The sequence below is a fragment of the Henckelia pumila genome, chromosome 1 (assembly GCF_033568475.1).
Source record: "Henckelia pumila isolate YLH828 chromosome 1, ASM3356847v2, whole genome shotgun sequence".
In the NCBI taxonomy this organism is placed as follows: Eukaryota; Viridiplantae; Streptophyta; class Magnoliopsida; order Lamiales; family Gesneriaceae; genus Henckelia; species Henckelia pumila.
In genome coordinates this window covers 112126957-112144516 of record NC_133120.1, presented here as the reverse complement: position 1 = coordinate 112144516, position 17560 = coordinate 112126957, and the positions used below count along the sequence as shown (strand labels likewise).

At 33.5% G+C, this 17560-nt stretch overlaps 3 protein-coding genes across 6 annotated transcripts; 2 read left to right on the top strand and 1 right to left on the bottom strand.

The window, feature by feature from the left end:
- Positions 1-391: 391 nt before the first annotated feature.
- LOC140875447 (carotenoid 9,10(9',10')-cleavage dioxygenase-like) lies at positions 392-3436 on the top strand. Of its 4 annotated transcripts, none has more exons than XM_073279130.1 (12): positions 392-542; positions 677-814; positions 923-1028; positions 1194-1456; positions 1553-1732; positions 1819-1897; positions 1978-2059; positions 2131-2193; positions 2303-2441; positions 2550-2847; positions 2938-3155; positions 3248-3436. In XM_073279130.1, the coding sequence occupies exons 1-12, from the start codon at positions 429-431 to the stop codon at positions 3410-3412; spliced, it is 1845 nt and encodes a 614-aa protein (XP_073135231.1). In that variant the 5' UTR covers positions 392-428; the 3' UTR covers positions 3413-3436. The 4 variants fall into 4 exon arrangements, with proteins under 4 accessions (XP_073135231.1, XP_073135233.1, XP_073135230.1 ...); XM_073279132.1 differs by having other exon boundaries at positions 3238-3436; XM_073279129.1 differs by having other exon boundaries at positions 2004-2193.
- Positions 3437-9536: 6100 nt separating this feature from the next.
- On the top strand, positions 9537-12662 carry LOC140874944 (carotenoid 9,10(9',10')-cleavage dioxygenase-like). The gene is made up of 12 exons (XM_073278449.1): positions 9537-9650; positions 9803-9943; positions 10047-10152; positions 10511-10773; positions 10865-11044; positions 11131-11209; positions 11290-11371; positions 11443-11505; positions 11614-11752; positions 11859-12156; positions 12238-12455; positions 12539-12662. The coding sequence occupies exons 1-12, from the start codon at positions 9537-9539 to the stop codon at positions 12650-12652; spliced, it is 1797 nt and encodes a 598-aa protein (XP_073134550.1). The 3' UTR covers positions 12653-12662.
- A 142-nt stretch (positions 12663-12804) lies between these two features.
- Positions 12805-17135, bottom strand: LOC140878218 (uncharacterized). Its single transcript, XM_073281827.1, has 3 exons — positions 16528-17135; positions 14043-14458; positions 12805-13886 (listed from the first exon to the last, which is right to left on the bottom strand). The coding sequence occupies exons 1-3, from the start codon at positions 16979-16981 to the stop codon at positions 12951-12953; spliced, it is 1806 nt and encodes a 601-aa protein (XP_073137928.1). The 5' UTR covers positions 16982-17135; the 3' UTR covers positions 12805-12950.
- Positions 17136-17560: the final 425 nt, after the last annotated feature.

Below are 17560 nucleotides of genomic sequence, written 5' to 3'. Positions count from 1 at the left end.
TGATAAAAAATATTTTTTTTTTATTATAAATATAGGCAGATCATGGTCATCTCACAAAAACCAACACTTTAGATAAATAATATTAATAGCTGAATAAGTTATTTTGAAAAATGATGTAAAATATTATTTATAAGGTAAGCCTCTTGTTTTATTTCTCGTGAACCTCACATATTTTACTTGAATTCAGAACATAAACATCAATTGACGTTTTTTTGATTTTATTTTATAAAATCTTATAAACAATGCCACTCTATGCCAGTCCACTGCGAGGTTCGCGTGTTTATCAACTTATATATTATTGTATAATAATATCATAAACTGACCCTGTATAATATATATAATCCATTGAAAAACAGCCTTGTTCTTGCATCAAAATTGGAAAAAAAAAGATTCTCTCAAAAAAAAAAAATTGGAAAAAAAAAAAAAAGATGGTTGCTTCAAGCTACGCATTTCAAGTGAGTTGCTCTCTGCAAAGGCCTTCTGTTTCTCCAAAAGAGGATGCTCACTCCAGAGCTTCACTCTCATCTTCTCTCCGTTTGAAGGTTTAAAAAAAAAAAAACATGCCCGTTGACATTCCTTATTTTCTTGAAATAGAATCACGACATTTAAAATCTTGCATTATATATTTTTTTATGATTTTTACATGACATGATACATAAATTTGTGATTTGAATAGACGTTCTTGAAAGTGTTCCATCAAAATCCCGTTTTCCATAATGTTGAGAGAACTGCCAAGGAAGCTTCATTGAGGTTGTTGGATGCCTTTGTTGATTTAGCGTTTGAGATTGTTGATCAGCCATTATTGCCTTGTCAGGTACTTTTTATATATATCATGCAAATTCCAAGAAATCAACCATAAAAAATATCCCTTTTGGGGGTTGAGGGGAAAGGACTTGTAATATTTTCTTCTCTTTAATTACAGAGTAATTTTGCTCCTGTTGAAGAGATAGGAGCGGCAGTACTGGTGACTGATGCAGTTACAGGGACGATACCGGATGATTTTACGGAGGGTGTTTACATCAGAAACGGTAATCTTGACCAAGTTTTGTTTGACACGAAAACGTTAGATTGGATTCTTGCAGCTGTTTTTCGTAGGAGGCATCATCTGTTTTCGTTGATGATGCCAAATTTGGATGATCTGGTTTTTATCCTTGTCCTATTGATATAATGATGTTTTTTAAGGTTTATTTCAGGACCAAACCCTTTATTCGGAGGTTTAAAATCGACTACTTCTATATTCGGAAAATCGAGCCACTCGTGGTTAGAAGGAGAGGGAATGCTCCACGCCTTGCACGTCTTTAGAGATAGCATCAGTGGCAGATGGAAGATATCTTATATTAACAGGCATGTTGATACAGATACATTCAAGCTGGAAAAGAAAAGGGAAAAACCAGCATTTCTTCCTGCTATAGAAGGGGATTCTGCAGCAGTATTATCAGCTCATCTGTTGAATTGGGTAAGCAAATCATGTAAATATATATTATAGCAAGATTTTTTTTATGTTTTCCCCAGCTTAGTGAACTTGCTGTTATTGTTTGATCATCCTCTCTAGTTGAGGTTTGGGTTGGTTGATAAATATCATAGCAACACGAATGTATTTGAGCATTCGAGGAAGGTGTACTCGATTGCTGAGAATTATATACCTCAAGAGATCGATCCTTTTACATTGGAAACTAAAGGAAATTGGGACATCAATAGATATTGGAAAAGGCCTTTCACTAGTCACCCTAAGGTAGCTTCTTCACCAATTACCGAGCATTAAGAAATCTTTTACGCCTTCTTTTTTTTGCATGCCTGAATCAAATTTTATTGACGCAGAAAGCTCCAGATACAGGAGAGCTTGTTGTAATTGGAATCCATCCTAGAAAACCTTACTTTGAACTTGGAGTAGTGTCAGGTATAAATATCAGAGGTCTGAATCCAAGTATTGTTCTTGTCTAGTTATTGAAATTTACTGAAAATTAATCTCTACTTTAGCTGACGGAAATAGACTAATTCACAAGGTGGATCTGCAGCTAAAAAGGTGTTGCCTTTGCCACGAAATAGGTGTAACGAAAAGGTAGTATTTGTTGCTCGAAATTCTTCATCATCACTAAGAATTGAATTGCTTCCCATAATTAATTTCTTCAGGTATAATGTGATCATGGATTTTCCTCTGACCATAGACGTAAACCGCCTAATCACTGGGGGACCGTAAGTGTTTTCTTCACTTTGATCTCCAAAAACTATTTTTTCATATAATTCACAGTTCAAATACAGCATGTCTGGTGGGCTATATATATTTTTTTCTTGGGATTTTTAGGTTGATGAAATACAATAAAGAAGGATATGCACAGATTGGAGTAATGCCGCGTTATGGAGATTCAGAGTCTGTGAAGTGGTTCAGAGTTGAACCAAACTGCATGTTTCACATTATTAATTGTTACGAGCATGGCGACGAAGTAAGCATCCGCTGTGAATTACACAGTCCAACTTTTCTTTTGTTTCATTTTCTCTCCTTTTTTGGATAAAATAAGATGGTCTATATTTTTCATGTATTTGGAATATAGGTGGTTGCTTTGGCCATTACATCTTCCACTTCGATCATACCTGGGCCGGATTTTGGCATGAACAAATTTGAGTGGTTTTCCAAAAGGTTTAAGAAGATAGAACAATCAGAAGATGAATCTTTCTTCTCTCGCGTTTATGAATGGAGGCTCAATATGAATACAGGTGAAGTGACAGAAAGGAATCTCACTGGAATGAAATACTCTATGGAGCTTCCAATTATAAATGAAAAATTCATTGGTATTGAAAATAAGTTTGGATATGCACAGGTGGCCGACTTGAATGCCAGCTCCACATCCGGTAACCATATATAACATAGTTCGATCTCTTTATAAATTTTTCCTTTCCGAGTAATGACAAGACGCATTTGTTTGTCATGTTTGTTCTCAGGCATGACAAAATATGGAGGTCTAGCCAAGCTTTATTTTGAGGGTAGGAAAGTTGAACTCTCGAATCAGCACGACGGATTGATACAAGTCGAATATCATATGTTTCCAGAGAACACCTTTTGCTCGGGAGCTGCTTTTGTGCCCAAATCTGGTGGTCATGCAGAGGATGATGGCTGGATAATCACATTCGTGCACGATGAGAGTACTGATAAGTCACAAGTAAGTAAGAATGTTATCCATAAATTTCTAAACTTTTAAGTTTAGTCAGTCATGTGACATCCTATTCAATTGATTTTTTAAGGTGTATATAGTTGATGCAACGAAATTTTCAGAAGAACCGGTTGCGAAGATTTCTCTTCCAAAAAGAGTTCCTTATGGATTTCATGGAGCTTTTGTTCCTTTATACGCACCATGATGACCGAAATCATCTGACAAAATATATTTGTATGTTAAATTCTGTCTATTGTAAATCATAGTATTTCACATGTGTGTTTGATAAAATAAAAAAAAAATGTTGCATACAAATTGTTTTATAAAATATTCAATCAAACTTTTTTATTATTTCAACGTGCACTTTTTTCCAATGATTTTTAAAATATTTAATCATTTTTTAGAGGGTTATATTGAGTGGCTTCTGTTCGGTTTAAAAATCGTACTCAATATAATCTTTCGATTATCGGTTCAATTTTGAAAACTTCAAGAACAATATATTCTAGCTCTAAAAATTTTAAAAAATGTTTATTTACCCCCTCTAAATATATTTTGATATTATCAATTTTCAACCGTTTAGTCAACATGTATATCTCATTTTATTTTAATATCTATGTAAACTATTGATAATTGAGGAGAGATAAAGAATAAATAAATAATATTATAAGATAGTAGTAGTTTTGTGTTTTCAAAACTTTTAAAGGTTATTTTTGTACTTTTTATATGGTGGGTAACTAAAACCGCAAAACATGTTACATAAGAAAAAATAACAACTATTTTTTTGACAAAGGATTGATCTATTATTGAAAATAGGTCTTGGGTTTCATTCGGGCCCGTAAACTAATAATTCGATAGGTTTTTTTCTAAAAGCAATTTCTTGACACCATCGACATATACATACCCAAGAAATTTATTATCCAACGTACGTGATCAAATAATTCCTATTACCTTTCACAACATAATAGGGCACATGAACCCTAGCTACTATGCAACTAATAGGGATGTAAACGAGCCGAGCCGAACTTTTGAATGTTCAAGCTCGGTTCATTTATAAACGAGCCGAGCCCGAGCTTATTTAACGAATATATTCATGGCTCACGAGCTTATCCGAGCTTTTATCGAGCCTAAACGAGCTTAATATATTTAAATTATAAATTTAAATATTCATTAAATTAATTAAAAACTAAATTATATATTTGAAAAAATATAATATTATTATTAAAATTTGTAATTTTATTCTGATAAATTAATTTTTATAGATTTTTCAATATTTTTCATAAGTAAAGTGTAAATTTATAAATTAAATATCAATACTATTATTTTTTCGTCTAAGAGATGACTTACGAGCTTGCTAACGAGCCTGTTAACGAACATGTTCACGAGCTAACGAGCCGAATATTGTAAAGCTCAAGCTTGGTTCGTTTGCCTTAACGAGCCTCATTAAACGAGCTCGAACGAGCTTTTAACGAGCCGAGACCCGAACTGTTCGCGAACTGTTCGTTTCATTTACATTCCTAGCAACCAATGGTCGTAATCAATTCTTAATTCCCTTTCTCTCTGATTAACATTGTCGAAACAAATACGACTATACATTCCAGTGGATAGATCGACCATCGGTTTTTTCCTATATACCCATGAATAGATAAATTGAAATTCATTTAGAATGAAGAGACATTAATAGTATATTTATACAAAAAATACAAACACCTAAAGAAAGGAGGGAGGGAGAGAATAAAAGCGGATACCCAACTTCAATGTTCGGAAAACAAAAAATTGGCACCTAATTCAGTATCCATTCGAGAACAACGAAAAACCAACGAAGATCGACTTTATTGGATAAAAACCATATATATAGCTGATAGCCATTGTGCTCATATTAAATATTGAATTGATTTATATGGTCTCCCTCAACTCGATAAAAAACAAAATGAAACAAACCTCATATTTGAATATATTTATAAAATCTCATTTTTTTTATAAACTAATGCAAGCCATTTTTGAAACAATAGAAATAAACGATTGTAGATGACAATTAGTTTTATTTTATGCTTCCTCCATTATTATAGCAACATGATAACCGATTAAATGTCATAATACGATCGCATTGCATCGATAATATTTTTATACCCATATGTATAAAACAGTGTAAGACTTTATATAAATACAATCGAATAATATCATAGCACAGATATATAATGAGTAATAATTATTGAGAATAATAATAATGATATATATTGTTCTCTCGGAAAAACCGACGTAGTCGATCGGAAACACTGGTAATGAAACTTCACATACATATATGATGGTGTTCCTAACACACAATAAAATATAATAGTCTAAGGAGAACATAAATTAATCACGAAGATCAGTACGTGAACTAAAAGTAATTGTGATGTGAAGGAACAAATGATATCGAAAAACACTAATACTAAGTGTGAAGACTTAAACTTCACAATAGTAATAAAACTCCACACATTTGGATAAATTTTGCTCCAAGAACAAATGAGCTCGAAAAATACCTGGATTACATCCCCATAAACTTGTACATATAATATGAGACATGGTTAGAATACTGTAAAAATATATAATAGCACTCGAATCTAATTTATCAAAACTCGATCCAACCGCATTAGTTATTTTGTTTTTGTTTTTTTTTACAAATGAGTGTCGTACCAATCAACTCGAATTCATGACCCCATCTTATAGCACATGGGAATTTCAAATACATTGGAATGTGGAAAAAATGAAAAATGAATCTTAAAAAAATAATAACATGAATTTAATAAATAATCTTTCAAAAAAAAAGAAGCAACATTGCTCACCATAGTTGATCAAATGGTGGTGGTATGGAGGTCGTTCCAAAATATAAACCACGGAGAAATGAGCTGATCCTTCAACCAAAACATTCATCCATAAATCATTCCACCATTAAGTGACGACATTGTATAAAAAAAATTAATTTAATTTTGATATGAAATTAATGTCATATATCTCTGCATATTTTTATCGAGCAAACTGGTAAAATACTTTATTTCCTTCGCATAATGTACCAGAGTTTCTTACTTCTTTTCCAAGTAAACCAATTCCCAAACTCTAACATGAGATTGCGATTAATAATAATAATAATAATAATAATAATAATAATAACAACTACTGCATAAATGTATAAAAGGTGAAACATTTTTTTTTATTCCAATTAATCGAATTTCTTCTTCACCTGCACGGTACTATTGTCCCCAAACGTTTCAGCCATTTTCATTGCTAGTCATTCATTCCTCTCCTGAGATTAGACAATTGGAGTGAGTTTAATATAAATAAGGTTATTTAATTTAATGATAATAAGTTATGATTCATGCACCGTGTCATTCAATAATGACTGTCCAACTTCTCTAGTCCATATCCGAATCACCGAATGTAGCTTATATCAACAAATCAACCTCTATAATAATAAAGAATCAATTAATGAATATTATTATTATTAACATATAAAAAAGTTTAAATTAAAAAATAAGTATAATAATTATTTAAAACTAAAATGGGGAAAACCAAAAAATGAAAGACCAAGGATCAATGGCAATTTCAGAAATTTTGAAGTAACAAGGGCACAAACATAAATACACAATTCAAATCTTATTCATGCTTTTATAATAGAAAAAAAATATGGAGTTTACAGATCACAACTCTGCTTTTCCCTTTCATTCTTAGATGTTTCCCAATTGAAATCTAAGCCGACGACGTTCGTTTAAATGGATCCACGATGCTCCGCAACAACTGAACTAGCCAAATGGTAATAACACTTTTGCTGTGACTTCATCATGAACATCAAATCTCATCATTAGAATGTATCAAGCTCAAAATATTTACACCAAGCTAATAAACGATTCTAAAATAAACTGTTCTTTGATGGACCTTTGAGGAATTTCACACCCAACCATATAATCTTAATCGATTGTTTATTTTCGATATCATTTCTACTACAACATAACGAATATAAATACAAGCTGCAATCGACTGACACTGTAGATGGTGTGCACGAAATTTGGACAAGAAAAAAAGTTTGTGGAGGGCGAATGAAGTGACGCTTGAACAACTGACCAGAAAAAGAAACACACTTATTGAGGTATTCTCTGTATGTGAATGTATTTGCACATGCTCGAATTTAACTTAATCTCAGCTCGTCCACGGTTGCACCTCAACACATGCCAAAACTTAGTTTTTCCCCCTTAATTAAGTTTGCATTTTAGGTCAGTAAAACCAAAACCTCATCCTTGGTATATGCTAAAAAGTTTAGGTATTTAATTAATAATGTATTGATTGTTTGGATAAAAATTAAAGTTAGGTGTAAACCCGATAACTTAGTTTAGCACTTATTTTGATCGGCATTATCGTAATGGAGATACTTTTTCAAAATGTCTAAAGACGCATCTCACAATTACAAAAGTCATGGAATACGGTAATAAACTTATTTACCTACAATTAAAAAATTAGACGTCAAGAGGATATTATTAGCATTTAACATACAGTTATTACAGCTTCTGTTTGGAGAAAAAAAATTCATAGCTGATGCTTATAACTAAATCTGCTCTTTATTTCCTGCACATTTTTTCGAAGAACTACTACTGTGTTTGGGGAACAATAAAAGAGCTCGAAAACAAATCATCTCTGTTTTATGATGCATGCAACAATTGCTACACGGCTGTCACAAAAAACAACTAATGGAATGTCTTGTCTAAACTGTACAGATATAGTCATAGAGATCGTTCCGAGATTTCTTATTACTTCTACTTTCAATTTATTTTTCACAAATCGTTATAACCATAAATGATTATACACCTAATGAATACACTCTCAGACATAAACTCAATGTCTTGATTGAAGATGGAACTGAGGTTGCAAGAGTATTGACTGTGTTTGGTAAAACTGTCACATTATTCATTGGTATTCCTATTGAAAAATACATACAAAATTGTGATCATGTAAGATCAACAGATTAGTTATCATTAGGAAATTAAAACATTTTTTCCTCATTATCATATGCAGCTATATGATCTAATATAATTTTTTTTTGAAAGTTATATGATCTAATATAATAAATCTCACGTACAATGCAAAAAAACAGTGACATAATTAGCTATCACAAAGAAAGCCAAAAGTTCTTGGTCAAGTTAATTAGATCACAATGTTAAAAACTATGAAGACAAGGTTTCAATGATTTTTTAGAGCATCCAAAAACCGCATAAAAAAAAAGAGATCATTGATCAAAGGAAAGATAAATTATGCCGACAATGAAGAATCAAACATTTCTGCATCCACATCTTTAAAGACAAACATTCCCAAGGAAAGTGAAGCACATCACAATGCAATGGACATACAAGATGACGAGCTTCTTGGAAAATATACAAAACGCATCAACACATGTGCTACACGTAACAAAAAAACACTGCTTTAAAAATGGAAAAAAATAGAAACGTTAACAGATTATCCTATCAACACTCGATTCACTGCTTTTAAAGGACTTTGTTTCGTTTTTTTTACGATTACTATTTCGCTTTTTGGACTAAATTAGACGTTTAATTGACTAATTAATTTCTCATGGAATATTTTAGTTATAAGTTTCTTCGTTTCATTACGCTCACACACTCACACAATTAGATTGTTCTACTCCACTGATTTACTATAGCATGTCTTCGATTCTTTTGCTCTAATATTTTCACAAAACAGCAATAATTTAATATATGTTGTACATCATTACTGTACGTTTTCACGTGCAACGCACGTGCCTCTTTCCTAGTTATATATAAACTCCCGAGTCAAATTTTTCTTGAATTAATTAAATAATGAAGTAAATAAATATTAAAAATACGTAACATATTTTACAATATATATAAAATATAAGTTACTATATATTTTATTATTAGTATCATTTTTAGTTCAATCATATAACTAACTGGTTGTAAAAATAATTGATCTTATGTGCGGAGCACGTGCATTCTACTAGTGTATATATATGTATAAAAGAAGAAAGATAGATAGAAGATATATATATATAGATATATATATATATAGATAGATAGATAGATACTAATACCTGAATAAGTTATTTTGAGAAATACAATTATACTTGAATAAGTTATTTTGAGAAATGATGTAAAATATTATTTCTACAATAGGTCTCTTATTTTATTTCTCGTGAACCTCGCAATGTTTTATTTAAATTCAGAACATCAATTGACTTTTTTTAAAAAAATCATATAAACAATGTCAGTCTATTCCATTGTGAGGTTCACGTGTTTATCAAATTATTATGTTATTGTATAGTATCATCAGCTTAATATATAATCCATTGAAAAACGGCCTTCTTCTTGCATCAAAATTGGAAAAAAAAATAAGATGGTTGCTTCAAGCTACGCATTTCAACTGAGTTGCTCTCTGCAAAGGCCTTCTCTTTCTCCAAAAGATGATGCCCACTCCAGACCTTCACTCTCATCTTCTCTCCGTTTAAAGGTTTATATATATATATATATAAAATGCCCGTTGACGTTCCTTATAATTTTCTTGAAATAGAATCACGACATTTAAAATCTTATGTTACATGTTTTGATATTTGAGAATAAACTTTTACATGACATGATACTTAAATTTGTGATTTTGAATAGACAATATTCTTGAAAGTGTTCCATCAAAATCCCGTTTTCCATAATGTTGAGAGAACTGTGAAGGATGCTTCATTGAGGTTGTTGGATGCCTTTGTTGATTTAGCGTTTGAGATTGTTGATCAGCCATTATTGCCTTCTCAGGTACTTTTTATAAATAACATGCAAATTCCAGAAATCAAGCATAAAAAATATTCCTTTTGGGGTTGATGGGGAAAAGACTTGTAATATTTTCCTCTCTTTACAGAGTAATTTTGCTCCTGTTGAAGAGATAGGAGCGGCAGTACTGGTGACTGATGCAGTTACAGGGACGATACCGGATGATTTTACGGAGGGTGTTTACATCAGAAACGGTAATCTTGACCAAGTTTTGTTTGACACGAAAACGTTAGATTGGATTCTTGCAGCTGTTTTTCGTATGTTATTTGGAGGCATCACCTGTTTTCTTTGATGATGCCAAGAACTAGTTATGTAACAATCAGCACAAATTTGGATGATCTTGGGGGAAATCAATGACCCTTTCAACATCAGACAAAATTATAGGAAAGCATTCATGTTTTCTATAGAATAAACTTGTTACAAGATCAGCTGCCCAAGCACACGTAACAGGATACTGGTTTACATCAGCCTCTCAAGTTCTTGAAAACATGGTAGATGTATCTCGTCTGGCTTTTATCCTTGTCCTTTTAAAAATAATGATGTTTATTTCAGGACCAAACCCTTTATTCGGAGGTTTAAAATCGACTACTTCTATATTCGGAAAATCGAGCAACACGTGGGTAGAAGGAGAGGGAATGCTCCATGCCTTGCACCTCTTTAGAGACAGCATCAGTGGCAAATGGAACATATCTTTCAATAACAAGCATGTTGATACAGACACATTCAAGCTGGAAAAGAAAAGGAAAAAACCAGCATTTCTTCCTGCTGTAGAAGGGGATTCTGCAGCAGTATTATCAGCTCATCTGTTGAATTGGGTGAGCAAATCATGTAAATATTATAGCAGGATTTCTTTTATTTTTTCCCAGTTTAGTGAACTTGCTGTTATTGTTTGATCATCACCTCTAGTTGAGGTTTGGGTTTGTTTATAAATATATGAGCAACACGGATGTATTTGAGCATTCGGGGAAGGTGTACTCGGTTGCTGAGACTCATATACCTCAAGAGATCGATCCTTTTACATTGGAAACCAAAGGAAATTGGGACATCAATGGATGTTGGAAAAGGCCATTCACTAGTCACCCTAAGGTAGCTTCTTAACCAATCACCGGACATTAAGAAATGTTTTACGACTTCTTTTTAGGGGTCGTCTGAATCAACTTTTGTTGACACAGAAAGCTCCAGATACAGGAGAGCTTGTTGTAATGGGAATCCATCCAACAAAGCCTTACTTTGAACTTGGAGTAGTGTCAGGTATAAATATTAGAGGTCTGAATCCAAGTATTGTTCTTGTCTAGTTATTGAAATTTACAGAACATTATTCACTATTTTAGCTGATGGAAATAGACTAATTCACAAGGTGGATCTTCAGCTAAAAAGGTGTTGTCTTTGCCACGAAATAGGTGTAACGAAAAGGTAGTATTTGTTGCCCGAAAATCTTCACGATTGCAACGAATTGAATTGATTTCTTTAGTTAATTTCTTCAGGTATAATGTGATCATGGATTTTCCTCTGACCATAGACATAAACCGCCTAATAACTGGGGGACCGTAAGTGTTTTCTTCACTTTGATCTCCAAAAACTTTTTTTTTCATATACCTCATAGTTCAAATACGGCATGTCCGGGGGCCTACATCTTTTTTGGAGGGTATATTTAGATTGATAAAATACAACAAAGAAGGATATGCACAGATTGGAGTAATGCCGCGTTATGGAGATTCAGAGTCTGTGAAGTGGTTCAGAGTTGAACCAAGCTGCATGTTTCACATTATTAATTGTTATGAGCATGGCGACGAAGTAAGCAGCCACTGCTAATTTCAAAGACAACTTTTCTTTTGTTACGTTTTCTTGCCTTTCTGGATAAAATAAGATGGTCTATATTTTTCATTTATTTGGAATATAGGTGGTTGCTTTGGCCTTTAGAGCTTCCACTTCGATCGTTCCTGGGCCGGATTTTGGCATGAACAAATTTGAGTGGTTTTCCAAAAGGTTTAAGAAGATAGAACAATCAGAAGATGAATCTTTCTTCTCTCGAGTTTATGAATGGAGGCTCAATATGAAAACAGGTGAAGTGACAGAAAGGAATCTCACTGGAATGGAATATTCTATGGAGTTTCCAATGATAAATGAAGAATTCATTGGTATTGAATGTAAGTTTGGATACGCACAGGTGGTCGACTTGAACGCCAGTTCCATGTCCGGTAATCATAACACAGTTATCTTTATAAATTTCTCCTTTTCAAGTAATGTAAGATGCATTAGTTTGTCATATTTGTTCTCAGGCATGGCAAAATTTGGCGGGCTAGCCAAGCTTTATTTTGAGGGTAGGAAAGTTGAACCTTCGAAACAGCAGGACGGATTGATAGAAGTTGAATATCATAAGTTTCCAGAGAACACCTTTTGCTCAGGAGCTGCTTTTGTGCCCAAATCCGGAGGTCTTGCAGAGGATGATGGCTGGATAATCACATACGTGCACGATGAGAGTACCGATGAGTCACAAGTAAGAATGTTATCCATAAATTTATAAACTTTTAAGTTATAATAGTCAGCCATGTGACATTATATTCAATTGATTTTTTTAAGGTGTATATAGTTGATGCAACGAAATTTTCAGAAGAACCGGTTGCGAAGATTTCTCTTCCAAAAAGAGTTCCTTATGGGTTTCATGGAGCTTTTGTTCCTTTATACGCACCATGATGACCGAAATCATCTGACAGAATATATCTGTATGTTAAATTCTATCTATTGTAAATCATAGTATTTCGCCTCCCGGATACTAGATGATGCAAATACTTGATGGAAATTGGATGTGATATCACTCTTCAACTTTTATCTGAAAACTCGAGGAAATCTGAATGTTTGAGTTATGGATATAAGTTCAAAACAACTCAGATTCAGGTGCTTCATGTGAACAACCTGACTCATAGAACCTTTTATACTAGTAATTCTACGCCGATTCTCCGAGTTAAAATTATTCTGTTTCGAATGTTATTCTCTAGTATAAATGGTAACCTTGATCAGAGCTGTCGACATCTGAATTACTACTGCTATACCTTCCATTTTTCATCGTTCTCAGTTCTTCAACCTGACTTATACTACTCTTCGGGCTTTCGTCTTTCACTTTTTTCTGCTTAAATTTCCTCCATTTGTACTTGTTATGCCAATGTCGTGCCAGCAGGCAACAAAGCCCAACAAACAGCGCAACGGTTGATCCTCCTCCAAATAAAATAAGTTCCACCAATACCCATTGCGGCCCCTTTCCTTCGGGCGTGGTCGTCCAGACGGCCGCTATATACGCTGCTATCATAAAAATGGAACTCAGCCACATGATCTTGTGTGTCAATGTGAGTAGTTGCATCATGTTTTTTCGGGTGAAGGGGATGATGCTCACGAGAACGTTGACGACTCCAATAGATAGGAACAGGGCCACAATATTACATGCGAGAAAGACCTTAAAACCAGCTCGGTTTCCTCTTACTGCAATCCCTGTTTGTTGGTTGAATCCACCAGGGGGGTTGATCCCTGCTGAGAACGTCACAGTCGCGATCAAAACCGCTACAATGGTGATAGTTTTTCGGGCATTTCGTACTCCCTCGTTCTGTAGGTCCAACTGTTTTCTCCGTTGGCGGCTCGTCCTGGGGTGATGGTGGCGTGGGGATCGATATTCTGGAGTTTTGTTAGGCCAAGACATTGATTTATGCGGACTAGTTCTTTCATCAACATTTTTTATCGTGGATTCCGCAACTTGTTGGATGTCAATCAGACCTGGAGACAACTGGTCACACCTCTTAGCTCCAGCTTCTGTCAGTGCTGGTACAATAGCTAGCAAACCGGAATGGCTCGCATCAGCTTCAATGACATCTAGAGCCGTGTATCCCTTTCCATTTACCGCGTTTACATCGACACCGATTTTGAGCAGGTGTGTGACCATCTGACAATGAATTTTAACCAACGGAAATTTTTATTATCAAGGCTTCAGATAGCAAAATCAAAGGGAAAACAGAGGACTTCTCCCATTTTGTAATGACCATGGAGCGAAAATCTTTATTCGAATACGAAAGGAGAAAAAGGGGTGTTTCTTTCTTACAGCAGTGAGTTTGCCGGCAGTAGCCAAATGCAGAACGGTATTCCCATCAGAATCTTGCAGGTTCAGAAGTCTGCTCATGCTGAGTGTTTCAGTCAAGTACTTGACAACCTCGTACTGGTTGTTCTTGACTCCGAGATGCAGAATGGATTCCCCGGTGTGTGTAGTCATCTGGGCGAATTCGAGATTGAAGGAAAGAATGTCGTCGATGACGTTCATCCTCCCTCGGATGACCGCCCAATGAAGCGGCGTCCGGCCCTGTATGTCTTGTAGCGAGCAGAGATCGGAATCCAGGTGCAGGAATTCTCTTGTGATCTGTAAGTGGCCCTTGATGCACGACAGATGCAGCGGCGTGCACCCCTGAGAGTTCTTTTTCCAGGCCAAATCGGGACAGGCCTTCAGGATTTCCCTCACTATATCTGAACAAGTGACACCAATCAATAGCAGAAATTTATTTGATTCAAATTTGGATTTTTTTTTTAAAAAAAAAAAAACAAAAAGTTAGCAGTATTTCGTTTTAATACAATTTTTTTGCAATTTGATAATTTTGTGGGTTTTTTTTTAAAAAAAAAAATTTAAAAATGAGTCTACCAAGATAACACTGAGTAAGTAATTTCATATAAACTATGTTTAATATTAAAGAGTAAAGATGCCAAAATATTATAGTTTTTAAACTTCTAGAGGTGTATCAAAATAGAAAATTTTAGAAATAATTTTTTACAATATTTTTTTTTATGTTAAATGGGATGTAATCATTCAAAAATTCAAAAAATATAGATTAAGATAAATGAATAATTTATTAGATATGATAGTTATAGATACAAAATAAAATGACTAAAATAGGTTCTTATGCTATTTTTAAGATGACCCGTTTTTGTATTTTATAAAAGTAGTACTTTTGATTTATCACAAATTATATCATGACCCAAACCTAGTTATTCTAGGTCCCTCTGGACTCTTGGATTATATAATAGTATAGATATATATTAAACAAATTTAAAAAATTTATCCTATAATTAATTACGTAAATTAACTGAAATTAAATTTTTTTGCAACAAATAAAATATATAACACTTCTTTGTCGCAAGAACTTTCATGGGTTAATATTTTGGTTGATTCTAGAAGTAAAATAGACGTGTGCAGTTAAATAATAATGTTATATGTTTGGTTATTATCCAAAATAAATAAATGTAGGCCTCTTGGTCTCACGAAAATAAATAAGTGAGACCTTCTCACACTTATCTATATTTGAAGTGAAAAGTAATATTTTTTATATGAAAAACAAACATTCTTATGAGTGTGGCTAAATAGGATATTTATTTCACAAACTTGATTTGTGAATTGTGATACATTTTCATAAAAGTTTTTGTGTTATTATATTAGTAAAAAAGTTTTTGATTTTGTCATATTTTGTATCGTGCCTTTTTATATTGCCCCAACGGATGTTTCCAATCGGAAGATTCCGAATTGTGGAGTAATGAAACCATACCAATTCTACAGGATATCGGATTAAGAGTATGATCAAATTTGAAACCAAAACCGAATTCTGAAATAGATCGGATAAGAACATAACTGGAAACAATTTCTTATTTATTTCCTACCACTTATGTACATAAAAGAAGTTATTTATGAAACAAAAGTAATAAAAAAAATTAATTATATAATTTATTGAATTCAACAAAACCGAATTAAAATCATTTTAAATATGTTTTCAGGAAACTCAATCTGATTCAATATTGGTGTTGGATTCAATTTAATCCAGAACCAATCAAGTTAGTTCCGGATTAACTGGATTTAAATCGGATTGGTTCTGGGATTAATCCAATCAGTTAATAAGCATACCAATTTTTACATCGGACAGGTTACTTTTGTATATACGTTTATAATTAGAAGAAATCACACAAATAATTTTTTATTTTCCCAAAAAAAATAATAATAAAAAATTGTAGGATATTTTCCTTTGTGAATATTTACATTATTTTTAATAATAAATTATTAAATAATGTCATAAAAATATTTTATAATTTTATATATAATAACTGGAAGAAACCATAATAATAAGTTTTTAAAATATTAATCCAATCCGATGAGCGTCCCAGTTTTTATTTCTGGATTAATTCAAGTATAGGGATATTTTGCTTTGTGAATATTTACATTATTTTTTTAATAATAAATTATTAAATAATTTCATAAAAACATATTATAATTTATGCATTCACAAATTTAACCCAAAAGATGCCGACAATTAACCAAAAAGTGATTATTGAACTTATTGATGATTCGGTCAACATGATTGCTCAGTTAAAGAAGCAGTTAATTAATTTCAGCCACATGAATATCCAATCATTGACCCTCCAAGTCAATGATATGCAAATTATAATCTGAAAAATTAAATCAAAAGCACGCATTTAAACAAAAATTAACTAATCATGTTTTGAAAATCTTAACATGTATTTTTTCTTCATTAACTAAGCTTAAACTAATTCACCTGTAAATCCAGAGGAAGCAGCAACATGCAGGGAATTAGTGTCCATATCCACTTCCAGCATCAGCAGTTGCGGAGAATTCATCAACAAATGCTTCACTACATCAATCTTCCCCTTTTCGCAGGCCGCGAAAAAAGCACTCTCCATTCGGGAATTCACTTTATAGACAATCCAGGGATCGGTTTCCAGGATCAGCTTCGCAATTTCCAGGCTCCCTTGTCTGCATGCTTCGTGGAGAGGAGTCTCCAGGTCTGCATTTTCCATGGAAACAACATCGGGCCACCGCTTCAGTACCTCTTTCGCATATTCCAGGTGCCCGAATCTCGCGGATAGGTGCAAGATCGTGTTCAGGGATCCGGGGACTGTTTGCCTGACGATCTTTTCGTCTTGTTCGAGTCGTTTTCGGAGCACGAAAACGTCGCCCCTCGTTACTGATTCCTGAAGCCAACGATCCATGAAAATAATATTATACGAATTTCAGGAGCTTTGGCAATATATTGGCCTGATGAAAATTTGTTAGAGCTTGTTGCGTTTTATAATTTCCAGGCTTTTGGAGACATGGGGATTCACTTTTTTTCTAAAGACCAGTGACAACTAGGAAGGTTCGTGAAGGAAGTTGTGTCGGAAACGCAACACACGCTAAACAAGGTCTTTTTTTAATTTATTTCTTATTAATATGTTCAAAACAGTTTTTCAAGTGCACCCGTGCTCAAAACAATCCCGACTGCCTTGAAATTTTTACGGTAGGATCGTCTCGAATACAAATTTCAATCTCGGTGGTCGCAAATATGAAGATGATCGGAAATTGCATATTTAACCCAATTTTCACGGTAGGATCAAAACTAATGTTCAAAAAGCTTAGATATATATTTGTCTTTTTTATTTTTTTGTAGGTGAGTTTCAGTGTGAAAAGGGATTTTAATTTTCTTCCTAAGGCATGAAGCTTTTTCTCCTATAAAAATTTAATGGTGGTGTCGTTGTCAGTCGGGTGTACGTAGCCTAGCCACCATCTTTGACAGTATATATGATGAACAT

Bases quoted from the DNA above. Each gene is read 5' to 3' on its own strand.
- LOC140875447 (XM_073279129.1), top strand. From the start codon at position 429: ATGGTTGCTTCAAGCTACGCATTTCAAGTGAGTTGCTCTCTGCAAAGG. The intron at 815-922 runs GTACTTTTTATA...CTTTAATTACAG, and splicing joins AGCCATTATTGCCTTGTCAG to AGTAATTTTGCTCCTGTTGA. The intron at 2,442-2,549 runs GTAAGCATCCGC...TTTGGAATATAG, and splicing joins GTTACGAGCATGGCGACGAA to GTGGTTGCTTTGGCCATTAC.
- LOC140878218 (XM_073281827.1), bottom strand. From the start codon at position 16,981: ATGGATCGTTGGCTTCAGGAATCAGTAACGAGGGGCGACGTTTTCGTG. The intron at 14,459-16,527 runs GTGAATTAGTTT...TCACTTGTTCAG, and splicing joins TGCTTCCTCTGGATTTACAG to ATATAGTGAGGGAAATCCTG. The intron at 13,887-14,042 runs GTAAGAAAGAAA...ATTCATTGTCAG, and splicing joins CTGCCGGCAAACTCACTGCT to ATGGTCACACACCTGCTCAA.
- LOC140874944 (XM_073278449.1), top strand. From the start codon at position 9,537: ATGGTTGCTTCAAGCTACGCATTTCAACTGAGTTGCTCTCTGCAAAGG. The intron at 9,651-9,802 runs GTTTATATATAT...GATTTTGAATAG, and splicing joins CATCTTCTCTCCGTTTAAAG to ACAATATTCTTGAAAGTGTT. The intron at 11,045-11,130 runs GTAGCTTCTTAA...TTGTTGACACAG, and splicing joins CATTCACTAGTCACCCTAAG to AAAGCTCCAGATACAGGAGA.